This window comes from Cervus elaphus, chromosome 15, assembly GCF_910594005.1.
Source record: "Cervus elaphus chromosome 15, mCerEla1.1, whole genome shotgun sequence".
NCBI classification, from domain to species: domain Eukaryota; kingdom Metazoa; phylum Chordata; class Mammalia; order Artiodactyla; family Cervidae; genus Cervus; species Cervus elaphus.
The window spans coordinates 56,871,512-56,897,020 of record NC_057829.1 but is presented as its reverse complement, the minus strand read 5'-3'; the positions used below and the strand labels follow the sequence as shown (position 1 = coordinate 56,897,020).

Sequence of the window (25,509 nt, the reverse complement as noted above, 5' to 3'; positions counted from 1 at the left end):
ATTGAAGCTTCCAGTCTTGGAGGGAGATTAAGGCAATAAAATCTAAAACTAAAACAGCCTCAATCGTTAGAGTAGTTTCTTAATATCCCCTTGTCCTCCTTTCCCTCCCAGTCCATTGTAAACAGTACTGAGAGAGGTTAGTGTTTTGAAAGCTTGTGTTTAAAACGTCAAAGCCCAGAGCCCCGTTGGTCACCCTTTAGCCGGCCTTGCCAGCCTCTGGGCGGGGGGGACTTCCCCTCCACCCAGCTCCTGCTGTTTGCCTGCTTTGGGGCTTTGTGCTCGCTGGTTCCTCTCCCTGAAACACTGTTGCCTATCACGCACCGCGCCGGGTGCTGCCAGCCTTCAGGATTCAGCTCACGTGCTTTTCCACACACTTCCTCACCAGCACTCTGATGCAGATCCTGTAATGCCCATACAGATACACGGACATGTGTGTGTCTGTGTATCACTGTTACACCTACTTTACAGACCCACAGATGGAGCCAAGAGGAGCGCGGAGAGAGGCTAAGAATTTACCTGTCATCGCACAACTAGCACATCAAGGAGAATCTCCCAAAGTCCATACACTCAGCCTCTGCTGATAACCAGCTGAGTTCAACACTGAGCCTGACTGAGACATATTAAGCCACGTTATAAGCTCTCGAGAGGAAGAAATGTGAGGAAGCTTTGCTAAAATCTTTTTTCCTGTCTTTCCTCTTTGGGTCCAGGTGGAAGTGAAGCCATATGTGCTGGATGATCAGATGTGTGATGAGTGCCAGGGCACACGCTGCGGTGGGAAGTTTGCCCCGTTCTTCTGTGCCAACGTCACCTGTCTGCAGTATTACTGCGAATACTGCTGGGCGAGCATACATTCCCGCGCCGGGCGGGAATTCCACAAACCGCTGGTGAAGGAGGGAGGCGACCGCCCTCGCCACGTCCCGTTCCGCTGGAGCTGAGCCCAGGGCAGACCCAGCTACAAGTACTGGAGTAGATAACAAGGAGGGAAAAGAGAGGGCACTGCCTCAGGGCTTACAGTGTTCTGGAAATCTGTGCATTTGTTCTCGATTTTTAAAGAAGAAATGGGTCTTTTTATTATTATTATTATTTACAGTCATATTACTGAACTCAGTGTCCAGTATAACACAGAATTGCAGAGTGTGTAACGGTACTGATTTGCACTTTGATTCTCACTTTTGTCTGCTTGGTACCTTGATTCCTTACACCTGATTTGTCACTCGTAGACTGCCATTCTCATCAGCGGCCATCAGGTTGATGTCTGTGATTTTTTTTTGTTTGTTGTTGTGTTGTTGTTGTTGTTGTTGTTCTGATCGTTTTTGAACTGGAGCATGCACTTATTTTCAGAAACTTAGAGAATCGCCCCTAGGAGAAGACTTACCAAAGGTAATACTTGTGAGTAGGTGGCAGATGTAGCAAAAACTTCACAACAATTCAGCAATCATTAGTTGGGGTCATTTAGAGTAAGGATAACCCTTAATGAAAATAAGCCTTTAGTTGCTCTCTATTTTGACATGTAAGGATACCTCATAAGCTGAATCTTTACTTTTCCTTCATGTTTGATTTTTGTTTTGCTGAGGATTTTGGTTAGATCTTTTAGTGTTATGTAAATTTATGCTGCAATAGCTTTTGCTGCTATTAAAATGGTATTATTAATACCATAATACTCTATTCAGGCTAAGGTATCAATTACAAAAAACCCAACAACACACTTTTGTGATTTAGGGATAGAATCAGCTGCCGAAAGGAGATCAGAATAGACTTGAGAAAGCTTCAAAGGAAGGTCACTATTTCTGACTGCATGTTTACTTAATCAGGTTGCTGCATGCAATAAATTTTATATCTGATGTCTAGTATAAAACCTTCCCACAATGCACAAATTAAGAATCTATATAAGCTATAAAATACTGATTTTTAAAAAAAAGTTTTTTTTCATTCAAAGAAATGGTAATTGACTGGAGGAAGGCATGCCTCAATAAATGGAATGCTTCTGAAATTAGGAAGAGCCCATAACAGAATGACCTATATTACAACCAATATAAAACCTAGGTGTAGGATATTCTTAAAGCAAATTTGTGGATGGTAGATGAAGTACTTTGCGGTGCTCTGTTATATATTGTGCAATTTATTTTATATAGTAAAGTGATTATGTCTAACTGTGATCAAACTTTAACTGTTTAAAGCCTCTGTGTCAGACATTAACGAACTTGACAGTTCATAACTGGTATATTATTAACTAACACATGAGCTCTTAGTTACAATCTCCTAGTGCTTGCACCATTTTACATAGCTTCAGACCTTGTCCAGAAAACCAAAGAGCTCATCTTAGCTTACAAACACTAGGAATATATACAGTATATAGAGATAAGTTGTCAATTGACAAACTAGGCACATTTTAAGAAAGTTGTGTGATCGTGATGCTAAAGAAATGTCTGGACAAAATAAGATGGCCTGAGCAGGGTTGGTTGTCTGGGTGAGAAATTAACTACTTAATTCCCTGGATTTATCCTGTAAAGCTTGAATAGAATTCAGACCTGCTAGTACTACCATGGACATTTTTTTAGCATTCACTCTTGGGCTGCAGATAGTAATATATAAACACATAATGATTGTGAGACTATGTAAGTCTTTTTTTAAATCTTCTTCCTATGTTTTGGAATTCTGGGGACAATCTGACTGGATATGACACTGCAGAATAGATTTAAGTCGCTGTGTTTTATGTGCTGTGATGTCCTTGTACTGTCTTAAGTTAGTAGCCCTTTGTTTTGTTTCTTCAGTGTTTAGTTGCAGTTACCAGCTCTCAAACTATAGTTTGTTTTCAAAAAGAAAAAAAAACAAAATAGTTTTTTACTGGATTAAAAATGCTTATTAGAATTCTCCCCCTTTGAGGTTACCTCTGGGCTTTTTGGTAATAATTGCTTTTTTCCAGCCCAGCTGTGGTTTTCTGTTTGTTTTTTTTCTATGTTTGTGGTTTTTTTCATCTGTACAAGAAATTTTGTTATGCACTACTACTTTTTGTATTTTAGACAGTTTTCAAAAGTTGGCTGAAGATTTTTTTGTTTGTTTGTTTTTAAGGAAAAAGGCATGCTTTCTGACTGACATGATCTTTTGCAATACCTCAATTTTGAAATATAGGAAAGAAAATGATATTTTCTAAGTAAGTTTATTCAGAAAAATATATATTAATTTAATTCTGCAAGAAAAATGATTTAACAGATGGGTAACTTTATTTTTTTCATGCTTATTTGTGTTTTTGAAAATGAAGAAGTTAGAGCTTTATAACTATAATATTAAAGATCATATCTAACCTACAGAAATCTACCTAATTATGTGAAAGAAGCAAAACTTTTTGAAGAAGCACCCCTCTTTATGTACTAAAGTAACACTGAGATTTAAAAAAAAAATGCTGGAAGATTGTACAGCATAAAGCTGATGTGAAGGCGAAAAAACATTGTCATGAAGAATAGGTTACAAAAAATAAACTCCATTTGGTGCTGAAAGTTGTGAATAGGTGGTGGAAACTACTTTCCCTTAATTTGTATATTTATAATCAAGCGTTGATTGTGCACGACTGACCAGGATTGTGAAAGAGTTCTTCTGTTTGTATTTTTTTAAAGAGAACTTTTTTTAGTTTATTAAATTATAACATGTTCCCTTTTGTTTTGTAAATAAATGTGCCCCCAAGTTGTTAATGTTATATTAAAAGAGAGGGTCCTTCGAAAAAAATTATTTTTTAAAAACACAGAGGTGTTCTGACCTGCAACTTAATGGGAAGCCCCCGGGTATCACAGGTCCTGCTGTGGCCTTTCCTTGATGTGACACTTGAACTAGTCGATTTTTTGAAGGCTATAACCTAACCTCGACTATTTGTTGTTATGTGCAATACTGTTTGTACTGTTTGTATAAAAAATAGAAAAAAAAAGAAAAGAAAAAAGGCATAAATCTTTATTGCAGATTTATTTTCATTGCAAACTTTAGACATTGTGATTCACTGAAATCATTTTTCTACTGTCAAATATGTACCTTTTCTTCATGCTGGTATTTTTTCAATAGTAATGTAGCCTTTGTACTGAGACAAATTTTCATTGTTATTTTTAGAAAGATTTTTTGCTAAGAAAAAAATTAAACATATTTACATATTTTTCATTTTATTTCGTATTTTCTTTAAGGAGTGCTTTCTCAATCATTAATAGAGTTGTTTCTGGGAGGGACTTTCATATCTGGTCAATGTCATAATATTATTTTGTATTTTTACTTGGAATAAATTAATTTTATGATGCTAATTCTTTAAAAGTTTATTTTTTTCATTTTCAGTTATTTTTGAAGCTAAAACCTTTGTAATATTGTTACTAAAGTGTCTAGTTTTTTGAAATGCAAAGCTTTATGTATTAACTTGCTGATGTGGTTTACAATAGTGTGACAACGATGAAAATGGTTGGTTATGTAAAGTGATTGGAAAATGTAATGGATAATTGGGTAATAAAATGACAGAATGAGCAGAACATGTGAGATTTTGACAAGCCTTTTCCTTTATTACAGTGGTTTAGTGTAAGACTAGGGATGTCACAGTACAGTTCTCTGGGGATGTCACAGTAGATTTATACAACACCAGGTGCAGCCAAATCTGTGGCCCTGATGATGAAGTCACCCGTTACTGAGATCCCACCAGGTTGAGAACCTGGCCAGGTCAACAGAGTGGTTCATTGCTTTCCCCCCTCTAACTCTTCATTCTGTCGTGTGTGTGTGTGTGTGTGTGTGTGTGTGTGTGTGTGTGTGTGTGTGTGAGAATCTGCCACTGACTGCTGTCCACGTATGACAGTACCTTTCACCAGGCCAAATCTTTGCCTTGTATTTACAGTGGTGACAACTGAGAGTGAAAGGAAGTCTCTTGAGAGGACCAGCCCTCTGGGTGGCTAGACTTGGATCGCAGTGTCTTGCCCAAGTGACCTCCCCGAGCACATGGGTGACCTGGCGAGGCGGCACACTCGGAGGTCACCACTGTACGCGGACAGCCTCAGACTTCGTCTTCCTCCACTCCCCACCCCCCACCCCCACCCCGCCTGCTCCCTGTTAATGGTGGCCCTTGTTTGTCCCTTACTGTGGCAACACATCTGGCCACTCTGAGCATGATCTGTCTGCCCTCCTGCTTCTTTTCCAACACCCACACTCACCTTGAAGCTGTGCTATTAAGGCAGCGTGTCATTGTCATGGCACCTAAAATTAAAAATCATACAACTGCAAAACTGGTGTTGCGTAAACAGAACATCCTATGACTTGCTCTAGACAGAGGGTGTGCTTCTCCCAGTCCTTGATGGCTTCCTCCAGGGCCCTTGTCAAGGAAGCATGGTTATCAATGACTCAGAGAAACACATGTCCAGAGTTGGCTCTTGGGTATGCTCTATGTATTCAGTTTTGTAAATAATATATAGATTAGATCAAGTTGTGATGTAAAATTTTAACTCAAATTGGATACTACTGGTTGGAATTTTACATTAACTACAAATAAGTGATTAGGAACAGAAGAAAAGAAATTGGAAAAATTTTGCTTAGTGCTATAAAGATTATGCTTAGATTTCTGCCTATATCTTGTGTTTTATAGCTTGTTAGTGAGGCATGGGCTAATGCAGAATGTACTGCATTTATGCAATTATTAAATAACTGCTAGTTTTCATTTTTATCTATTATATTAGCAACAAAATGGCATTTAACTGGGTAAAGCTCCTACCTAAATATTTGAGTATTGTGACATCTCTACTTGCAAGGTTTGAGTGAAAGATTAGTCACAGATTAGTGAAAAAAGTTATCTTTTTGTTAAAACTGGCTTATTCGTATGAATTGTTGCTTTTTCACCAGTTTGTATGGTATGTCATCTAACATTTTCTTTTTTTTTTTTTTTATAATAACCAAACTTCTCTATCTCAGCTGCAATAGTGTTCCATTTTACCACAGAGTATTTTATAATTAATGCTGTTGACTTTATACCCCAAAAGGGTCAAGAAATGGATATGTAATTTGGGAGTGTTTCAATTTGTATGACAATGAAGTTAATCACAACAAGTAGAAAATCTGGGTGCTAATACAGGACAACTTCTGCTCTTTTTCTTTTCTGGATATAGTTCTGTTGGGGTATAAAGTATTAGGTATTTGTATTTTTGCTGTCAAAATAATGGACATAAATTTTAGAGTGTTCACAGCTAAGATCTCTGTATTTGTTTTTCAACTAACAACTAATTTTAAATGTATTGTATCTTTTATTACCTGTTCTCTTAGATTGTTTTTGCTAGTAACCCTTACTCAGCTTCCGCCTTTGGGGCTTGGACTGATAATTGCTTGTGTGGAACTGCAGTACTGTGACTAACCATGGAGCTCAATGCAGCTATTGCTTACAAATGCTTAAACTTTGTAGTTTGGACTTCTTTTTTTCTGTAATAACAACTTATTAAATCTAGTTGTATGAAGTACTGACACTTGTCATCCTTTGCACTTGCTAAGGAGTAGCTTGGAGTATATGGATTGCGTCTGAGAACATCTACACACTCCAATTTGCTTGATGAGCTTTTTTGGGGGGCGGGGGGGCGGGGGGCACAAACTCCTTTACAGCAGGTTCAGTACAGCAACATTCACCTTTTTAATAACGTGAAAAACACTCGTTAAAAAAAAACACTAGTGTATTTGAAACAGGACGGTGTTTGTTGACACGAGTGAGTGTGTATGCAAGATTTTAAGGTGCAAATGGGCTTTCATGCCAGCGCTTGCCACGGGAAACCAATTTTCAAAATCAAAACCAAGAACGTCAATGAAAACGTAAGTACGCCCCCTTCTGTTTTAATTTTTACGCTAGGCTCTCAGGGATCCTCTCGGAAAATGGGTCTTTTTACAATCCTGTAGTGACTTTGGACATGCCAGAAGCTCTCTTGCAGGCAATAACTTCGGTCCTTTTAGAAAACGGACCCTGAGTGGCCGCACGAAAGAATCCCTGGGGCGCTTTTATACCATTCAGGTGCCGGCATCCCAACCCCGCGCTGTTCAATGGTGAGTTGTGGGGTCTGGCGCAGGTGTTTTCCGTCCCAAGAGCCTCGGGCGCCCGGGGGGGCGGGGCCGGCGCCAAGCAGCGCCCCGCCTCTCGGGGTGTCCCGGCTCCGCCCTCCGGCCGCTCGGCTTCGCAGGGGAGCTGGCCGGGCGGCTCGGGGCGAACAGGCTCCCTGTCGGGCCTCCACGGCCCGCCTCGCGCCCCTTCCCGCTGCTGGTCCCCAGAACCGGCCCCAGGGTGCCCTTCCCCGGTGGCCCCCGCGCGTGGCGGCGTCCCGCAGGTAAGCTAACCCGCGACTCATGCTCGCTCCCACCCGCCGCCCCCTGGGCTTCGGACTTGGGGCGCTGTGGCTTCAGCACCCGCCTTCCGAGTGGCGGGCGGCGTCCCGAGGCCTGAAGCTCGTGCGGGAGGCCCGGGGTTCAGCGCAGCCGCGTCTGCGGACTCCATCGACCATTTGGAGCTCTGTGACGGTACCTTGTGCAGCCCCCTCCAAAAGGGGGAGAGGATTACTGTTTCAGGTCCCTTTTACGCTTCGTTTTCCAAAAATATATTATGCCCTAAACAACAAATGGAATCCTATTTTCAGAATGTTAGTATGCTTTGGGCCCCATCTCCAGGCATAAGGATTCTGGGATCCTGGCTCGGAGGCGGCGTAGGTAAATGAACGGTGCTGAGATGACGATCAGCTGGCTATTTCCAGGAGAAGCCGGGAGGCTTGGCATTTCTGGGGCCTGTGGTTGGAAGCGGCGGTTCTGAAGCAACCCCCTGGCTGGATGCTAACTAAGCCCTCGCCGAGGGGATGCGCAAGACAGACCCTGCCTGCTAAGAAGGCTGGGGTTATGTCTAAAGTACCTGCTTTCCAGAAAGAAAAAACCTTACACGCAAGCGCTGATGGACAGCTTAAAAATTGTACCAGACCCATGGCACGTTGGGGTCACTTGGACACTTAAATTGGAAGACAATGTCTTTTTAACCAGAGCAGGTGTACTAAATAGGTTCATGATTACTCATGAGATGAGGGGAGTCCGAATTGAGGTGTCCTGTCCTTCAAAGGACTGTTGGTAAGGAAAACTGTTGGCTCTAATTTAGGCTCAGTGATTAGAAGCCTGTGAGTTAACTGGCAAAAGACAGATTAACACGAGAAAAGGCAAAGCTTGTTCATATTCACATAAATCCAGCAAAGAAGTGCTTCCTCCAAATTAGAGGTAGATGTTTATAATCTAATTTAATAGGGGAAGGAAGGGGGAGAAAAGGAATTCTATGGGAAGATCAAATGGTTTATTTTTTAAATCAGCTTTCCAATGCAATTGTTTCTTAATTTGCAAATTAAAAAGATAGACTATAGTTGATTTACATTATTAGTTTCAGTGTACAACATAGGGATTCAATATTTTTATAGATTTAGGGAAGATGAGTTTTTAGGGGAATAAATGGAAACTCAAAAAGTTTGTGATAATGTTTGTTTATGCAGGTGCAAGCGTTTTCTCTGTTCTTTGGTGAGTGCAACTCCCCAGGAGAGAGCATTGATTGATTACAGCCTCACTCTCAGAAGCTTCTGCCTTTAGTCAGATAAGGGAAGCTTTGAAAATGCTTCTTTTGCCTCTGCTGAATTTCACATGTCTTAAGCTTAAAATAATCTTCGCATCAACTCTGGGAGCCAAGGGATCCTCACAGATAAATGGCTGGAATGACTCACTAGGACAGGTAACTGAAAGTTACCTCTGTCCTGTCCCATTACATAGTATTGTGAAGGGAACAAAATTCCAAGTCTGGGCATTGTTTGTGTTTAGATAAAGACAAATATGTGTAACTGTTTGTACCCGTGTAAGTGTGTAGCTTCACCTTAGTATTTAATTCTGGCCCACGATGTCATGGCGTTTTCTTTGCTGTTTCTGGTGGAATCCTTGGTTAAGATGGTTTCGAGCTGAACTGCTAATGCTAAGTATAAGGGAAACATTCCAGCTTGTCATCGTCACTGGAGGCCTGACTCCCTGGTCAAGTTCTGATCCCTAAGGCAGGGAGTTATCTTGTACACCTGGTTTCTCCTTTCAAAAGGGCCCTTCTGCTCAATTTCACTAGTCTACATTATGAGCGAAAAAACCACAGTTTCAACACATACCCACAGAAGGACTAACATTTAAAAGACCAAAACTATTAAGTATCAAGAAGAATCTAGTTAAGTTCTGATAGAGGTATAAAGTGGTACAACCATATTAGAAAACTGTTTACAAGGGTTGAATGTGTATATCCTGTGACTATCTTCTCACTCATGGGCACAAGCATGATCCCAAGACACTATGAGAAAGGCAGCTTTATTCCTACAGCCCCCATCTGGATGCTGTCCATATGACCTGCTCATTAGAATGGATACAAATGGAATACTGTGTAACAGCATAAGAATGAAAATCTACAAATGTATGCCACAGACTCAATGTTGATCAAAATCAATGAGACAAAGAGTACATAACCTATGACTCCCATGTATATAAATGGGGAAGGAATAACTGAAACGGGGCATGGAAGTGGCTGCAGGGTTGTGGTAACTCTCTTGATCTGGGTGTTGCATACAGGGTGTGTGCAGTTCGTGAATATCCACTGAGCCATACACAGAGATCTGTGCACTTTTATGTGTTTCAGTGGAGCATTAAAACCAAAAGGGAGGCTCTGTGAAAGCTAAAAGCTGATGCTTGGCACAAATGCAGTTCTTTTCAGGCAACCTTCCGACCCCTGGACCAGATTTCTCTTCTGGCTGTTGGCTGCTACCAGGAGCCCATCCATACTGGCCTGCTTTCCCAATCACCCAAACCTCAGTCTCCCTGCTCCCCATCTTCCTCCCTCCCATCTCTAGGCTCCCCTCTACTCTTCCTTAAGCTTACCAACACCCAGGAGGATTTGTTTCGATTTAGTCAATTTGGAAAGAGAGATGGAAGAGAGAAATGGAGTTTAAAAACCTCCATCCACTAGTCTCTGCATTGATGGTTGAGCCTCAGACATTGAAAGCCATTTAATCTCACACGTACATATGCTGACTGACTGACATGCAGTCTTGTTTAACATGCAAGATCTGTTGACCCCAATTCCATATTTACATAGCCCGATTGACATTTTTTAATATTTACTTTATTTTTTGGGGGGGGTCTTAGTTGCAGGGCACAGGCTTGGTTGCCCTGCAGCGTGTGGGAACCCAGTTCCCCCACCAGGATTGAGCCTGTGTCCCCTGCATTGGAAGGCAGATTCTTAATCACTCGACCACCAGCAAGTCTCTTGATTGACTTTTTAACATTATACTTTATTTTTAGATACATGTAGATTCAGATACTGTTGTAAGAAATAAGACAGAGATCCCATGTATTCTTTACCCAGTTTCCCCCTACCATCTTGCAAAACTGTATTAAATATTATGCCCAAAATACTGACATTGATACGGACAAAATGAAAGCATTTCCATCACCATAAAAATACCCACTACCCTCCCTCTCCCATCCTCCTAAATCCATGGCGATGACTTATCTGTTCTCCAGTCCTGTAACTTTCTCATTTCAAGAATGGAATATAGGGAATTCTCTGGCAGTCCAGTGGTTAAGACTCCATGCTTCCACTTCAGGGCAGCACAGGTTTGATCCCTGGTCAGGGAATTAAGATCCTGCATCCAGCATGCTGCTCAACCAGAAAAAGAAAAAAAAAAAAAAAATGGAAACATATAGTGTATAACCTTTGGGACTGGCTTTTTTTTATCATAATTCTCTAGAGATTCATCTTGGTTGTTGTATTTATCAGTAGTTTGTTCCTTTTGATTCAGTTCAGTCGCTCAGTCATGTCCAACTCTTTGAGACCCCATGGACTGCAGCACAATAGGCCTCCCTGTCCATCACCAACTCCTGGAGCTTACTCAAACTCATGTCCACTGAGTCATTCAACTATCTCATCCTCTGTCGTCCCCTTCTCCTCCTGTCTTCAGTCTTTCCCAGCATCAGGGTCTTTTCAAATGAGTCACCTCTCTGCATCAGGTGTCCAAAGTATTGGAGTTTTAGCCTCAACATCAGTCTTTCCAATGAACACCCAGGACTGATTTCCTTTAGGATGGACTGGTTGGATCTCCTTGCAGTCCAAGGGACTCTCAAGAGTCTTCTCCAACACCACAGTTCAAAAGCATCAATTTTTCGGTGCTCAGCCTTCATGGCATGGATGCACCATGGTTCGTTTTAACCACTTGCTCGAAGGACATCTGGATTGTTTCCAGCTTCAAACTATGAGAGAGAAAGCTTCTGTAAACATTCATGTACAGGTTTTCGTGTGAATGTGTCTTCACTTTCTCTGGGGTAAGTGCCCAGGAGTGCAGTCACAGGATCGTATGGTATTTTCATGTTTACTTTCGGAGAAACTATCAAAATGTTTTCTAGAGTCCAGTGTACCTTTCTACACATTAATCGAAATGTGTGATGATCCAGTTTCTCTGTATCCAGGGTTTGGTTTTGTTGCTGCCTTTCAGCTTAGCCATTCTGATATGTGTGCGGTTGCAGCCATTGTTGTTTTAATTTGCACTTCCCTAGTGGCTAATGATGGTGAACATGTTTTCATGTGCACATTTGTCATCTCTGTGTCCTCTTCAGTGAAACGTCTCTGTTGTTGCCCATTTTCTAATTGGTTTGGGTTTTTTTTATCATTTTTTATTCATTTTACTTGATCAAGTAGTTCAGAGTTCCCATACACCCCTTTCAGTCCTCTCCCCTCAGGTTGCCCGTATTAATACCTTATCATATGATAAGCATATGCTTAACTTTGTAAGAGACTGCCAGGCTGTTACAGTTGATCAGCCAATGTTGATAAATTATTAACTAAAGTCCACAGTTTACGTTAGGATTTATTCTTTTTAATTTATTTTTATTGATGGATAGTTGAACTAGTTTTGTTAATTACTTCTATACAGCTAAGTGACCCAGTTATACATATTCTTTTCCATTATGCTTTATCATAGAATATTGAATATACAGTAGGACCTTGTTGTTTATCCATTCTATATGTGTGCGTGTGTGTATATATATAGGGTTTACTTTTATGTTGTACATTTCTATGGATTTTGATAAATGCATAATGTCATGCATCCACCATTATAGTACTATGTAGAATAGTTTCACTGCCCTAAAATTTCTGTGAGCTTCCCCTTCCCCCTTGCAGTCACTCTTCTTTTTACTCTCTGTATAGTTTCAGCCTTTTGCAAAATGTCATGTAGTTGGAATCATACAGTACCTAGCCTTTTCAGACTGGCTTCTTTCACTTAGTAATATGCATTTCAGTTTACTCCAAGCCTTCTCATGGCTTCAAAGCTCATTTCTTTTTAGTGCTAAATAATATTCCATTGTCTAGATGTACCACAGTTTACTGATTCTTTGAACTGCTGAAGGACTTCTTGGTTGCTTCCTGTTTTGGCAGTTATAAATAAAGCTGCTATAAATGTGCAGGTTTTTGTGTGGACAGAAGTTTTCAACTAATTTGGGTAAACACCTGTGAGCACAGTTGCTGGCTGGATCATATGATAAGCATATGCTTAACTTTGTAAGAGACTGCCAGGCTGTCTTCCAAAGTGACTGTACCATTTTGCACCCCCACCAGAAATGACTTCCTGTTGCCCTACCTCCTCCTCAGCATTTAGTTCCATCAGAGTTTTGGGTTTTAGCTATTTTAAAAGGTGTGTAGTGGGATCTCATTGCTTTAATTCACAGTTCTCTGATGATACATGAGGTTGCTTTTTGTGTGCTTATTTGCCATCTGTATTATTGATGTGAAGTCTTTTGAAGTCTGTTGAGTTCGTTAGCCTATTTTTTACTTTGTTTTCTTATTGTTGAATTCTTTAGAATTTTTTTAAAATTCTAAAGAATCTTTAGAATTCTTTGTGTATATTAGATATAGGTCCTTTATATGTTTTGGAGATAAAGTTCAACTTAATCAATTTTGTCTTTCACGAACCATGCTTTATGTTGTATCTAAAAACTCCCAAACCCATAGGTCATCTATGTTATTTTCTGGAAGTTCTATACTTTTACTTTTAACATTTATGTCTGTGATCTACTTTGAGTTAATTTTTTGTGAAAGGTGTAAGGTTTGTGTCTAAATTCACTTCTTTGCATGTGGATGTCCAGATGTTCCAGCACCATTTGTTGAAAAAATCATCTTTTATCCATTGAATTGCCTTTGCTGCTTTGTCAAAGATTGGTTAACTGCATTTATGAGGGTCTGTTTTGGGGCTCTACATTTTGTTTTATCAGCTTCCCAGGTGGCTCATTTGTAAAGAATCCATCTGCAATGCAGGAGATGTGGGTTCGATCCCTGGATTGGGAAGATTCCCCAGAGAAGGAAATGGCAACCCACTCCAGTAATCTTGCCTGGGAAATCCCATGGCGGGCTATAGTCCATGGGGTGCCAAAGAATTGGACATTCTGCTCCATTGTTGTATTTGTCTGTTCTTTTGCCAGCACTACACCATCTTGATTACTGTAGTATTGTATTAAAGTCAGGTAGTGTCAGTCTCACAACTTGGTTCCTTTTCAGTGTTGTGTTGGATATTGTAGATTCTTTCCTTTTATATACAAACTGTAGAATCAGTTTATCAGGATCCACAAAATTCTGGCATTTGGGTCGGGACTGCGTTGAATCTGTAGATCGGCCCAGGAAGAACTGATATCTTTAACAGTTGAGTCTTGTTATTTCCTTTTTTTTAGAATATGTAGTTTTCCTCATAAATCTTGCACATATAGTTTAGATTTATACCTAAGCATTTCATTTCGGGGTGATAAGGTTGATATATAGAAAAGCAATCAACTTTTTATTTTTTTAGCCTTATATCCTGAAACTTTGTTATATAATCTCTCACAAATTCCACGGGTTTTTTGTTTGGTCAATTCTTTGAGGTTTTCTGCATAGACAACCCTGTGTTAAATGCAAACAAAGACAGTTTGATGTCTTCCTTCCCATTATTTTCTTTTTTTTCATATTGTTTTAGCTAGGACTTCCGGTATCCTAGTGAATAGGAGTGGTGAGAAAAAGACATCTTTACCTTGTTTCCAATCTTAGGGGGAAAGCGTCTAGATTATTAGCCTTAAGTATGATGTAAACTATAGGTTTTTCATAATTGTTCTTTATCGAGATGAGAAAGTTCCTCTCTATTGCTGGTTTTTATAATGAATAGGTGTTGGGTTTTGCCAAATGCCTTTCCTAAATCTTTTGAGATGATGATACAGTTTTTCTTGATTTTTAAGTAGTGAACCAGTCTTTTATACTTGGAATAAATCCCACTTGGCCATGGTGTATATAATTTTGTTTGTACATAATTGGATTTGATTTGCTAATGTTTTGTTGGAGATTTTACATCTGTGTTCATGAAAGATACTGGTCTACAGTTTTGTTTTCTCGTAATGCCTTTATTTGATTTTATGTTAGAGTAATGCTTGCCTTGTAGAATGAGTTGGGATGTGTTTCTTATGCTTCTGGTTTCTGAAAGACATTGTGGAGAATTGACCTCATTCCTCCCTTCAGTGTTTGGTCGAATTCATTAGTGAAACCACCTGAGTCTGGTGCTTTCTGTTTTAGAAAGTTATTAACAGTTGATTCAGCCTCTTTAATAGATGTAGGTCTATTATCTGTTTTTCCTTGTGTGAGTTTTGGTAGATTGTACCTTTCAAGGAATTGATCTGTTTCATGTAAATTATCAAATTTATGGGCATAGAGATAGAGTTGTTCACGATCCTTTATTAACCTTTTAATGTTCATAGACTCGGTGCTGGTGGGTTCTCCTTCACTTGTGGTATTAGTCATCGACGCCTTCTCTCTCTCTTTTTTTTTTTCTTTTGGTTAGCCTAGCTGGGTAGAGGTTTATCAATTTTATTGATCTTTTCAAAGAACCAGCATTTTTGGTTTCATTTTCTCTATCTTCCTGTTTTCAATGTCATTGATTTTTTTGCTCTCATTTTTAATTTATTTAAAAATTGTTATTGATGTATGGTTGATTTACAATGTTGTGTTAATTCTTCTGTATAGCAAAAATGACTCAGTTATGTAAGTATACGCGCGCGCGCGCGCACACACACGTATGTATATTCTTTTCTCTTACGGTTTGTCACGCGATGTTGAACATGGTTCCCTGTGCCGTACAGTAGGACCATATTGTTTGTCCATCCCATATATAATAGTTAGCCTCTGCTAATCTCAAATTCTCATTTTTCCCCTCCCCTCGCTGTTCCGCCGCCCCCGGCCTTGGCAACCACAAATCTGTTCTCTGTGAGTCTGTTTTTGTTTTGTAGATACATTGACTTGTATCATATTTTAGATTCTACATATAAGTGATATCATTTGGTTTTTGTCTTTCTCTTTTTAGCTTCCTATGATGATCTCTAGGTCCATTCATGTTGCTGCAAATAGAATTACTGCATCCTTTTGATGCAGAGTCATATTCCATTGTTTATATTCACCACATCTTTTTTATCCATTCATCTGTCAATGGACATTTCGGTTGTTGCCATGTCTTGGCTATTGTAAATAGTGCTGCTATGAACATAGGAGTAGATGTGTCTTTTCAAAGGTAGTTTTTTCTGGGTATATGCCCAGGAATGGGATTCTTGGGTCATATGGCAACTCTAGTTTTTTGAGGAACCTCCACATTGGCTGCACCAATTAACATTCCTACCACAATGTAAGAGGATTCCCTTTTCTTCACATCCTCTCCAGCATTTGTTATTTGTAGACTTTTTAATGATGGCCCTTCTCACTGATGTGAAGCTGTGTCTCATTGCATTTCTCTAATTATTAGTGATGTTGAGCATCTTTTCATATGCTTTTTGGACATCTGTGTTTCTTCTTTGGAAAAATGTCTATTTGGATCTTCTACTCATTTTCCGATTGGGTTGTTTGTTGTTGTTATTGACTTGTATAAACTATTTGTGTATTTTGGATATTAAGCCCTTGTCAGTCACATCGTTTGCAAATAATTTCTTCCATTCAGTAGGTTTTCTTTTCATAGAAGAGGTGTTTTTTATGTTTTCCTTTGCTATGCAAAAGCGTGTAAGTTTGATTAGGTTCCACTTGCTTATTTTTGTTTTTATTTCTATTGCTTTGGGAAACAGACCTAAGAAAACATTAGTACAATTTATGTCAGATAACTTTTTGCCTGTGTTTTCTTCTAGGAGTTTTATGGTGTCGTGTCTTATGTTTAAGTCTTTAAGCCATTTTGAGTCTATTCCTGTGTATGATGAGACTTCATTGATTTTCATGTGGCCGTCCAACTTTCCCAACACCACTTGCTGAAGAGACTTTCTTTTCTCCATTGTATATTCTTGCCTCCCTTGTTGAAGGTAAATTGACTGTAAGCGTGTGGGCTGTCTATTTCTGGGCACTCTGTTCTGTTCCATAGGTTTGTAGGTCTGTTTTTGTGTTATTACCATGCTGTTTTGATTACCATAGCTTTGTATTAGGTTTGTGCAAACATAATTGTGGTTGTGGACCATGAATTTTAAATCACCATAACTAGGCTCAAGCACAGTAATCAAAATAGGAACCATTACAATCAACACATTTTTGCCAAAAGAAATAAGTTTATTTATTCCTGTGGCATAAAAATACATGCTTCAGGATTCAACGAACTCTTCAAAAGCTTTTTCTGCCTCCTGCTGGTTGTGGAAGGGTTTTCCCTGGAAAAAGTTGTCAAGATGCTTGAAGAAGTGATGGTTGGCAAGAGGTCAGGTGAATATGATGGATGAGGCAAAATTTTGTAGCCCAGTTCGTTCAACTTTTGAAGCATTGGTTGTGTGACATGCAGTTGGGCATTGTTGTGGAGAAGAATTGGGTCCTTTCTGTTGACCAATGCTTACTGCAGGCATTGCAATTTTTGGTGCATCTCATCAATTTGCCGAGCACACTTCTCAGATGTAATGGTTTTGCCAGGATTCAGAAAGCTGTAGTGAATCAGACAGGCAGCAACCACCAAACAGTGACCATGAGCTTTTTCTGGTGCAACTTTGGCTTTGGGAAGTGCATTGGAGCTTCTTCTCGTTTCCAAACACTGAACTGATCATTTCTGGTTGTCGTTGTATAAGATCTGTTTTTCATCACACATCACAATCCAGTTGAGAAATGGTTCGTTGTTGTTGCATAGAATAAGAATGTGTGTGTGTCTGTTAGTCGCTTAGTCGTTTTCAGCTCTTTGTAACCCCATGGACAGTAGCCCACCAGGCTCCTCTGTCCGTGGAATTCTCGAGGCAAGGATACTGGAGTGGGTTGCCATTTACCACTCCAAAATAAGAGAAGCACTTCAAAATGACACTTTTTAAATTTCCAGTCAGCTAAGGAGGTGCCCACTTATCAGTCTTTTTCATCTTTACAATTTGCTTCAAATGCCAACCACTGTAGAATGGTTGGCGTTGAGTTCTTCAGCAGCTTGTCATGTAGCTGTAAGAGGCTCGGCTTCGATGATGGCTCTCAGTTGGTCGCTGTCAACTTCTGATGGCTGGCCACTGCACTCCTCATCTTCAAAGCTCTCGTCTCTTTTGCAGAACCTATTGAACCACCACTGCACTGTACGTTCGTTAGCAGTTCCTGGGCCGAATGCACTGTTGACATTATGAGTTGTTTCTGCTGCTTTAGGACCCATTTTGAACTCAAATAAAAATCACTTGTATTATCTTTTTATCTAACATCATTTCCATAATCTAAAATACATAAAAAATAAATAGCAAGTAATAAGTCATTAGCAAAAAAAGTGGAAAATAGGCATTAAAATGATGTGTGACATAACCACATTTAAGAATGTATTCCAATATCACATGGCAAAGTTCAACAATGCAAAACCGCAGTTACTTTTGCACCAATCTAATGGTGTCTGAAGTCTGGGAGGGTTATGCCTCCTGCTTTGTTCGTTTTCCTCAGGATTGCTTTGGCAATTCTGGGTCTTTTAGGTTGTGGTTGTTCCATCGCCAAGTCGTGTCTAACTCTTCACAACCCCATGGCCTGCAGCACACCAGGCCTTCTGGTCCCTCACCATCTCCCAGAGTTTGCTGTAGTTCATATCCATTGAATCGGTGATGCCATCCGACCGTCTCATCCTCTGTCACCCTCTTCTCCTCCTGCCTTCAGTCTTTCCCAGCATCAGGGTCTTTTCCAGTGAGTCAGCTGTTTGCATCTGAGTTGGAGCTTCAGCTCCAAGTATTGGAACTTCAGCTTCAGCATCAGTCCTTCCAATGAATATTCAGGGTTGATTTCCTTTAGGATTGACTGGTTTGATCTTGCTTTCCAAGGGACTCTCAAGAGTCTTCTCCAGCACCAAAGTTTGAAAGCATCAGTTTTTTGGTGCTCAGCCTTCTTTATTGTCCAACTCTCACATCTGTACATGACTGCTGGAGAGACAGTAGCTTTGACTATATGGACCTTTATTGGCCAAGCGATGTCTTTGCTTTTTAACACACTGTCTAGGTTTGTCATAGCTTTCCTGCCAAGACGCAGTCTTCTAGTTTAATGGCTGCAGTCACCATCCACAGTGATTTTAGAGCCTGGGAAGTGGAACTCTGTCACTGCTTCCACCTTTTCCCCTTCAATTTGCCGTGAAGCGATGTTACCGGATACCATGACCTTAGTTTTTTGATATTGAGTGTTAAGCCAGCTTTTTCACTCTCCTCCTCCACCCTCATCAAAAGGCTTTTTAGTTCCTCTTTGTTTTCTGCCTTCAAAGTGATATCATATGCATATCTGAGGTTGTAGATATTTTCCCTGGTAGTCTTAATTCCAGCTTGTAACTCATCCAGCCCGGCATTTCATATCATGTGCTCTGCACATAAGTTAAATAAGCAGAGTGACAATAAACAGCCTTATCGTACTCCTTTCTCAATCTTGAAGCAGTCAATTGTCCCATACAGGGTTCTAACTGTTGTATCTTGACTCTCATTCAGGCTTCTCACGAGACAGGTAAGATGGTCTGGTAGTTCCATCTCTTTATAAGTTTCCCATAGTTCATTATGATCCACACAGGCAAAGGCTTTAGCGTAATCACTGAAACAGAGGTAGATGTTTTTCTAGAATTCCCATGCTTTCTGATGGGAATGATTCTGCGAATGTTAGCAATTTGATCTCTGCTTCCTCTGCCTTTTCTAAACCCAGCTTGGACATCTGGAAGTTCTCAGTTCCCGTAATGCTGAAGCCTAGCTTGGAGGATTTTGAGCATGACCTTACTAACATGGGATATGAGTGCAGTTGTCCGGTGGTTTGAACATTCCTTAATACTGCTCTTTTGGGGAATTGGGATGAGGATTGACCTTTTCCAGTCCTGTGGCCACTGGTGGGCTTTCCAAATTTGCTGACATATTGAGTGCAGCACTTTAATAGCATCATCTTTTAGAATTTTAAATAGTTCTGCTGGAATTCCATTGCCTCCACTAACTTTATTGGCAGCAGTACTTCCTAAGACCCACTTCACACTCCAGAATATCTGGCTCTAGGTGAGAGACTACACCTTTGTAGTTATTTGAGTCATTAAGACCTTTATTGTACAGTTCTTCTGTGTATTCTTTCCATCTCTTCTTGATCTCTTCTGCTTCTATTAGGTCTTTACTGTTTCTGTCCTTTATTGTGCCTATCTTTGGAGGGAATGTTCCTTTGTTGTTTCCAATCTTCTTGAACGTATCTGTAGCCTTACCCTTTCTGTTGTTTTCCTCTATTTCTTTGCATTGTTCATTGAAGAAGGCCTTCCTGTCTCTCCTTGTTATTCTCCGGAACTCTGCATTTAGTTGGGGATACCTCTCCCTTTCTCTGTTGCTTTTTGCTTCTCCTTTCCTCAGCTATTTGTAAAGCCCCTCAGACAACCACACTGCCTTCTTGCATTTCTTTTTCTTTGGGATGGTTTTGTTCATCGCCTCCTGTACAATATTATGCACCTCTATCCATAGTTCTTCAGGCACTCTGTTTGCTAGATCTAATCCCTTGAATCTATTCATCACCTCCGCTATATATTCATAGGAGATTTGATTTAAGTCATAACTGAAGGGCCTAATGGTTTTCCCTGCTTTCTTGAGTTTAAGCCTGAATTTTGCTCTGAGGAGCTAATGATCTGAGTCACAGTCAGCTCCAGGTCTTGTGTCTGGTGACTGTATACAGCTTCTCTGTCCTCGGCTTCAAAGGATGTAATCAATCTGATTTTGGTATTGACTATTTGGTGACGTCCATGTGTCAAGTCGTCCATGTGTTGTTGAAAAAGGGTGTTATGACCAGTGTGTTCTCCTGGCAGAATTCTGTTAGCCTTTGCCCTACTTCATTTAGTACTCCACGGCCAAACTTGCCTGTTACTCCAGGTATCTCTTGACTTCCTACTTTTGCATTCCAGTCCATCTTTATTTGGTGTTAGTTCTAGAAGGTCTTGTAGGTCTTCATAGAACTGTTCAACTTCAGCTTCTTCAGCATTACTGGTCACGGCATAGACTTGGATTACTGTGATATTGAATGGTTTTGCCTTGGAAACAAATTGAGATCATACTGCCTTTGATGTTGCACCCAAGTACTGCATTTTGGATTCTCTTGTTGACTATGAAGGTTGCTCCATTTCTTCTAAGGGATTCTTGCCCACAGTAGTGGATACAATGGTCATCCAAATTAAATTCACCCATTCCTGTCATTTTTAGTTCACTGATTCCAAAGATGTCGATGTTTACTCTTACCATCTCCTGCTTGACCACATCCAGTTTACCTGGATTCATGGACCTAACATTCCAGGTTCCCATGCAGTTCTGTTGTTACAGCATCAGATTTTACTGTCATCACCAGACACATCCACAGCTGAGCGTCACTTCCGCTTTGGCCCCGCCGCTTCGTTCTTTCTGGAGCCCTTAGTAGTTGTCCTCTGCTCTTCCCCAGTAGCATATTGGACACCTTCTGACCTGGGGGGCTCATCTTTTGGTGTCATATCTTTTTGCCTCTTTCTACAGTTCATGGGGTTCTCACAGCTGTTATACTGGAGCGTTTTGCCATTCCCACTTCCAGTGGATCACGCTTTGTCGGAACTCTCCACTTTGACCCGTCCACTGGGTGGCCCAACACAGCATGGCTCATAGCTTCATTGAATTATGCAAGCAACTTTGCCATGACAAGGCAGTGATCCATGAAGGGGTGGGTATTTTATGGTTCCATATAAATTTTAAAGTTATTTGTTCTAATTCTGTGAAAAATGACATTGGTAATTTGATAGGGATTGCATCAAATCTGTTGATTGTTTTGGGTAGTATTAGCATTTTAACAATATTCTTCCAATCCAAGAGCATGGTATGTCTTTCCATTTCTTTGAATCATGTTTAACATCGTTTATTATTTTATAGTTCGCAGCATAGAAGTCTTTCACCTCCTTGGTGAGGTTTATTCCTGAGAGGTTTTTTTGGATGCAGTTTTGAAGGAGGTTGTTTATTTACATTCTCTTTCTGATATTTTATTGTTAGTGTAAAAAAATGTAACCAATTTCTGTCTGTTAATCTTGTATCCTGCTACCTTGTTGAATTTATCAGTTCTGGTAGTTTTTGTATAGAGTGTTTAGGTTTTTCTGTATATGTTGTCTGCATATAATGACAATTTTACCTCTTCCCTACCAATTTGTCTTCTTTTATTTATTTTTTCTCTACTTGCTGTAGCTAAGACTTCCAATACTATGTTGAAGAGAGTGGGCATCCTTGTCTTGTTCCAGATTTTACCATTGAGTATTCAACTGGCTGTGGGTTTGTCATAAATAGTTTTTATTATATTGAGATGGGTTCCCTCTATACCTACTTTGTTTGTTTTTATCAGGAATGGATGTTGAATTTTATCAAGTGCTTTTTCTATATTTATTGAGATGATCTTGTGGCTTTCTCCTTTCTTTGGTTTATGTGGTGTATCACACTGAACCATCCTTGTGACCCTGGGATGAATCCAGCTGGTCGTGGTGTATATCTGTTTTTATGTGTTGTTGGATTTGGCTTCCTTTTATTTCATTGAGAATTTTTAGATCTATATCCATCAAAGATATTGGCCTGCAATTTTATTTTTTTATGTCTTTGTCTGGTTTTGGTGATGGTGACTTCCTTTCATTTTTTTCTTCTGCTTGCATTAGGTTTATTTATTTTTCTTTCTCTAGTTTACTAAAGTGAAAGCTTAAGTTTTGATTTTAGATCTTTTGTCATTTGTAATATAAAATATTATAAGATGATAATTTGTATTTTCATTTAGTTCAAAATATTAATTTGATTTCTCTTGAGAGTTTTTCCTTTGCCTCATGTGTTATTTATAAATAAATATGTTGTGTAATCTCCAAATATGTTTTGAATTTTCCAACTATCTTTCTTCTGTTGATTACCAGTTTAATTCCATTGTGATCTGAGAGCATGCTTTGTGTGATATTTGTTCAAGTTTGTTGAAGTGTGTGTTATGGCCCAGAACATGGCCTGTCTTGGTCAATAATCCATGTCAATTTGAGAAATATGTATATTCTGCTGCTGTGTTTGTTCAGTCGCTCAGTCATGTCCAACTCTTTGCAACTCCATGGACTGCAGCACACCAGGCCTCCCTGTCCACCACCAACTCCGGAGTTTGCTCAAACTCACGTCCATTGAGTCAGTGATGCCATCAGCCATCTCATCCTATATTGTCCCCTTCTCCTCCTGCCTTCAATCTTTCCCAGCATCAGGTTCTTTTCCAATGAATCAGTTCTTCACATCAGCTGGCCGAAGTATTGGAGCTTCAGCATCAGTCCTTCCAGTGAATATTCAAGGTTGATTTCCTTTTGGATAGACTGGTTGGATCTCCTTGCAGTCCAAGGGACTCACAAGAGTTTTCTCCAGCACCACAGTTCAAAGGCATCAATTCTTTGGTGCTCAGCCTTTTTTGTCGTCTAGCTCTCACATCTGTACATGACTACTGCAAAAACCATAGCTTTGACTATATGGATTTTTGTCAGCAAAGTAATGTCTCTGCTTTTTAATACACTGTCTAGGTTTGTCATAGCTTTTCTTCCAAGGAGTAAGTGTCTTTTAATTTCATGGCTGCAGTCACTGTGCAGTGATTTTGGAGCCCAAGAAAATAAAATCTGTCGCTTTTTCCACATCTGTTTGCCATGAGGTGCTGGGACCAGATGCCATGATCTTTGCTTTTTTAATGCTGAGTTTTAAGCCAACTTTTTCACTCTCTTCTTTTACGTTCATCTAGAGGCTCTTTAATTCCTCTTTACTTTCTGCCATTAGGGTGGTGCCATCTGCATATCTGAGGATATTGGTATTTCTCCAGGCAGTCTTGATTCCAGCTTGTGCTTCATCCAATCCGGCATTTTGCATGATGTACTCTGCATGTAAGTTAAATAAGCAGGTGGCAATATACAGCTTTGACATACTCCTTTCCCAATTTTGAACCAATCTGTTGTTCCATATCTGGTTCTCATTGTTACTTTTCTCAGGAGGCAGGTAAGGTGGTCTGGTATTCCCATCTCTTAAAGAGTTTTCCACAGTTTGTTGTGATTTACACAGAGACTTAAGCATAGTCAATGAAGCAGAAGTAGATGTTTTTCTGGAATTCTGTTGCTTTTTCTATGATCCAAAGGATGTTGGCAATTCGATCTCTGGTTCTAATCCCTTTTCTAAATCCAGCTTGTACATCTTGGAGTTCTTGGTTCACATGCCATTGAAGCCTAGCTTGAAAGATTTTGAACATTACTTTGCTAATGTGTGAGATGAGTGCAATTGGGTGGTAGTTTGAACATTTTTTGGCATTGCCCTTCTTTGTGATTGGAATGACAATTAACGTTTTCAAAAGTCCTGTGGCCACTGCTGAGTTTTCCAAATTTGCTGGCATATTGAGTGCAGCACTTTCACAGCATCATCTTATAGGATTTGAAATAGCTCAGCTGGAATTCCATCACCTCTACTAGCTTTGTTTGTAGTGATGCTTCCTAAGGCCCACTTGACTTCACATTCCAGGAGGTCTGGCTCTAGGTGAGTGATCACACCATCGTGGTTATCCGGGTCATTAAGATCTTTTTTATGTAGTTCTTCTGTGTATTGTTGCCACCTCTTCTTAGTATCTTCTGCTTCTGTTAGGTCTAATTCTATATCCTTACTGATTTTTTGCCTGCTGGATCTTTCAGTTTTTGATGGAGATGTGGTGACACCTCCAACTATAACAGTGGATTTATCTGTCTGTCCTTTCAGTTCTTTCAGTTTTTGTCTCAAGTATTTGGATGGTCTGTTGTTAGAGCCATGTCCTAAGCATAGTAATTCTTCTTGGAGACTTGATTCATTTATCATTTATGTAATGCCCCTTTCTATTGTGGATAATTTTCCTTATTCTGAAAGTTGCTGTGTCTAAAGTTAATGTAACTACTAGAGCTTTCTTTTTTATTATTTGTTAGTTTGTTTTTGGTTGTGCTGAAACTTTGTTGCTGCATGCAGGCTTTCTCTAGTTGCAGTGAGCAAGGGCTATTCTTGGTTGCGGTGCCCGGGCTTCACGTTGCTGGTGGCTTCTCTTGTTGCAGAGCTCTGTCTCTGGGACATGCGAAGTCAGTAGTTGTGGTGTGTGGGGCTTAGTTGCTTCACGGCATGTGGGATCTTCCTGAACCAAGGATTGAACCCATGTCCCCTGCATTTGTAGGCAGATTCCTATCCACTGCACCACCAGGGAAGTCCCATATTACAGCTTTCTTTTGATTTGTGTTAGCATGATGTATCTTTCTTCATCTCTACTTTTAAAAATTTCTTATTTAATTGTGGTTAAAAAAAAAACAACCCACATAACCCAGCACTACCACCTGAACCATTTCTAAGTGTTCAAGTAGTATTAAGTATATTCGTTGTTGTGCAGTGGATATTGAAAACTCTTTCTTCCGGTAAAACTGTAATGCTATACCCATTAAGCAACAACTTCCCACTTTCTTCCCCCCGAGCCGGACAACCACCATTCTGCTTCCTGTTGCTATGATGTTCACTACTCTAGATGCTTCATTTACATGGACTCATACAGTATTTGTTTTTTTATGACTGGCTTGCTTTACTTAGCATAGTATCTTTCATCCATATTGTAGCATATGTCAAAATATCCTTTTTTTTAAGCTGAGTAATATTCCATTGTTTGTCGGTACCACAGTTTATCCATTCATCCAGCTATTGATGCACACTTGGATTGCTTCTACCTCTTGGCTGTCATGCATAATGTTGCTATCAAAATGGGTGTGCAACTGTCTCTTTAAGATTCTGCTTTTAGTTTTATTGGATACTCAGAAGTGTTTTTGCTAGATCAAGTAGTAATTATATTTTTAATTTTTTTGATGAATCACTATACTATTTTCAATAGTGGCTACACCATTTTATACTCCCACCAAAGTTCACAAAGTTTCCAGTTTCTTCACATTATTGTTAATACTTGTTGTATCCTGTTGTGTTTTGTTTTAATGATAACTACCCTAATGAGTGTGAGGGGATTCCATCCCTTTATTTCTTTCTAATCTATAT

General features: G+C 39.8%; 2 protein-coding genes across 8 annotated transcripts in view; both read left to right on the top strand.

Annotated features, from left to right (window-relative positions):
- Nucleotides 1–4,503, top strand: part of CPEB3 (cytoplasmic polyadenylation element binding protein 3) — a 191,094-nt gene extending 186,591 nt beyond the window's left edge. For all 7 annotated transcript variants that reach the window (XM_043926632.1, XM_043926634.1, XM_043926630.1 and 4 more), the window contains exon 10: nucleotides 708–4,503. In XM_043926632.1, coding sequence (XP_043782567.1) covers nucleotides 708–935 — 228 coding nt within the window. In that variant the 3' untranslated portion in view covers nucleotides 936–4,503. The remainder of the gene's footprint in view (nucleotides 1–707) is intronic.
- Nucleotides 4,504–4,953: 450 nt separating this feature from the next.
- The window catches only part of LOC122708546, a 33,822-nt gene continuing 13,266 nt past the window's right edge, over nucleotides 4,954–25,509 (top strand). Inside the window, exons 1-2 of the mRNA XM_043924765.1 lie at nucleotides 4,954–5,079; nucleotides 6,937–7,304. Of these exons, the coding sequence (XP_043780700.1) occupies nucleotides 4,954–5,079; nucleotides 6,937–7,304 (494 nt within the window). The remainder of the gene's footprint in view (nucleotides 5,080–6,936; nucleotides 7,305–25,509) is intronic.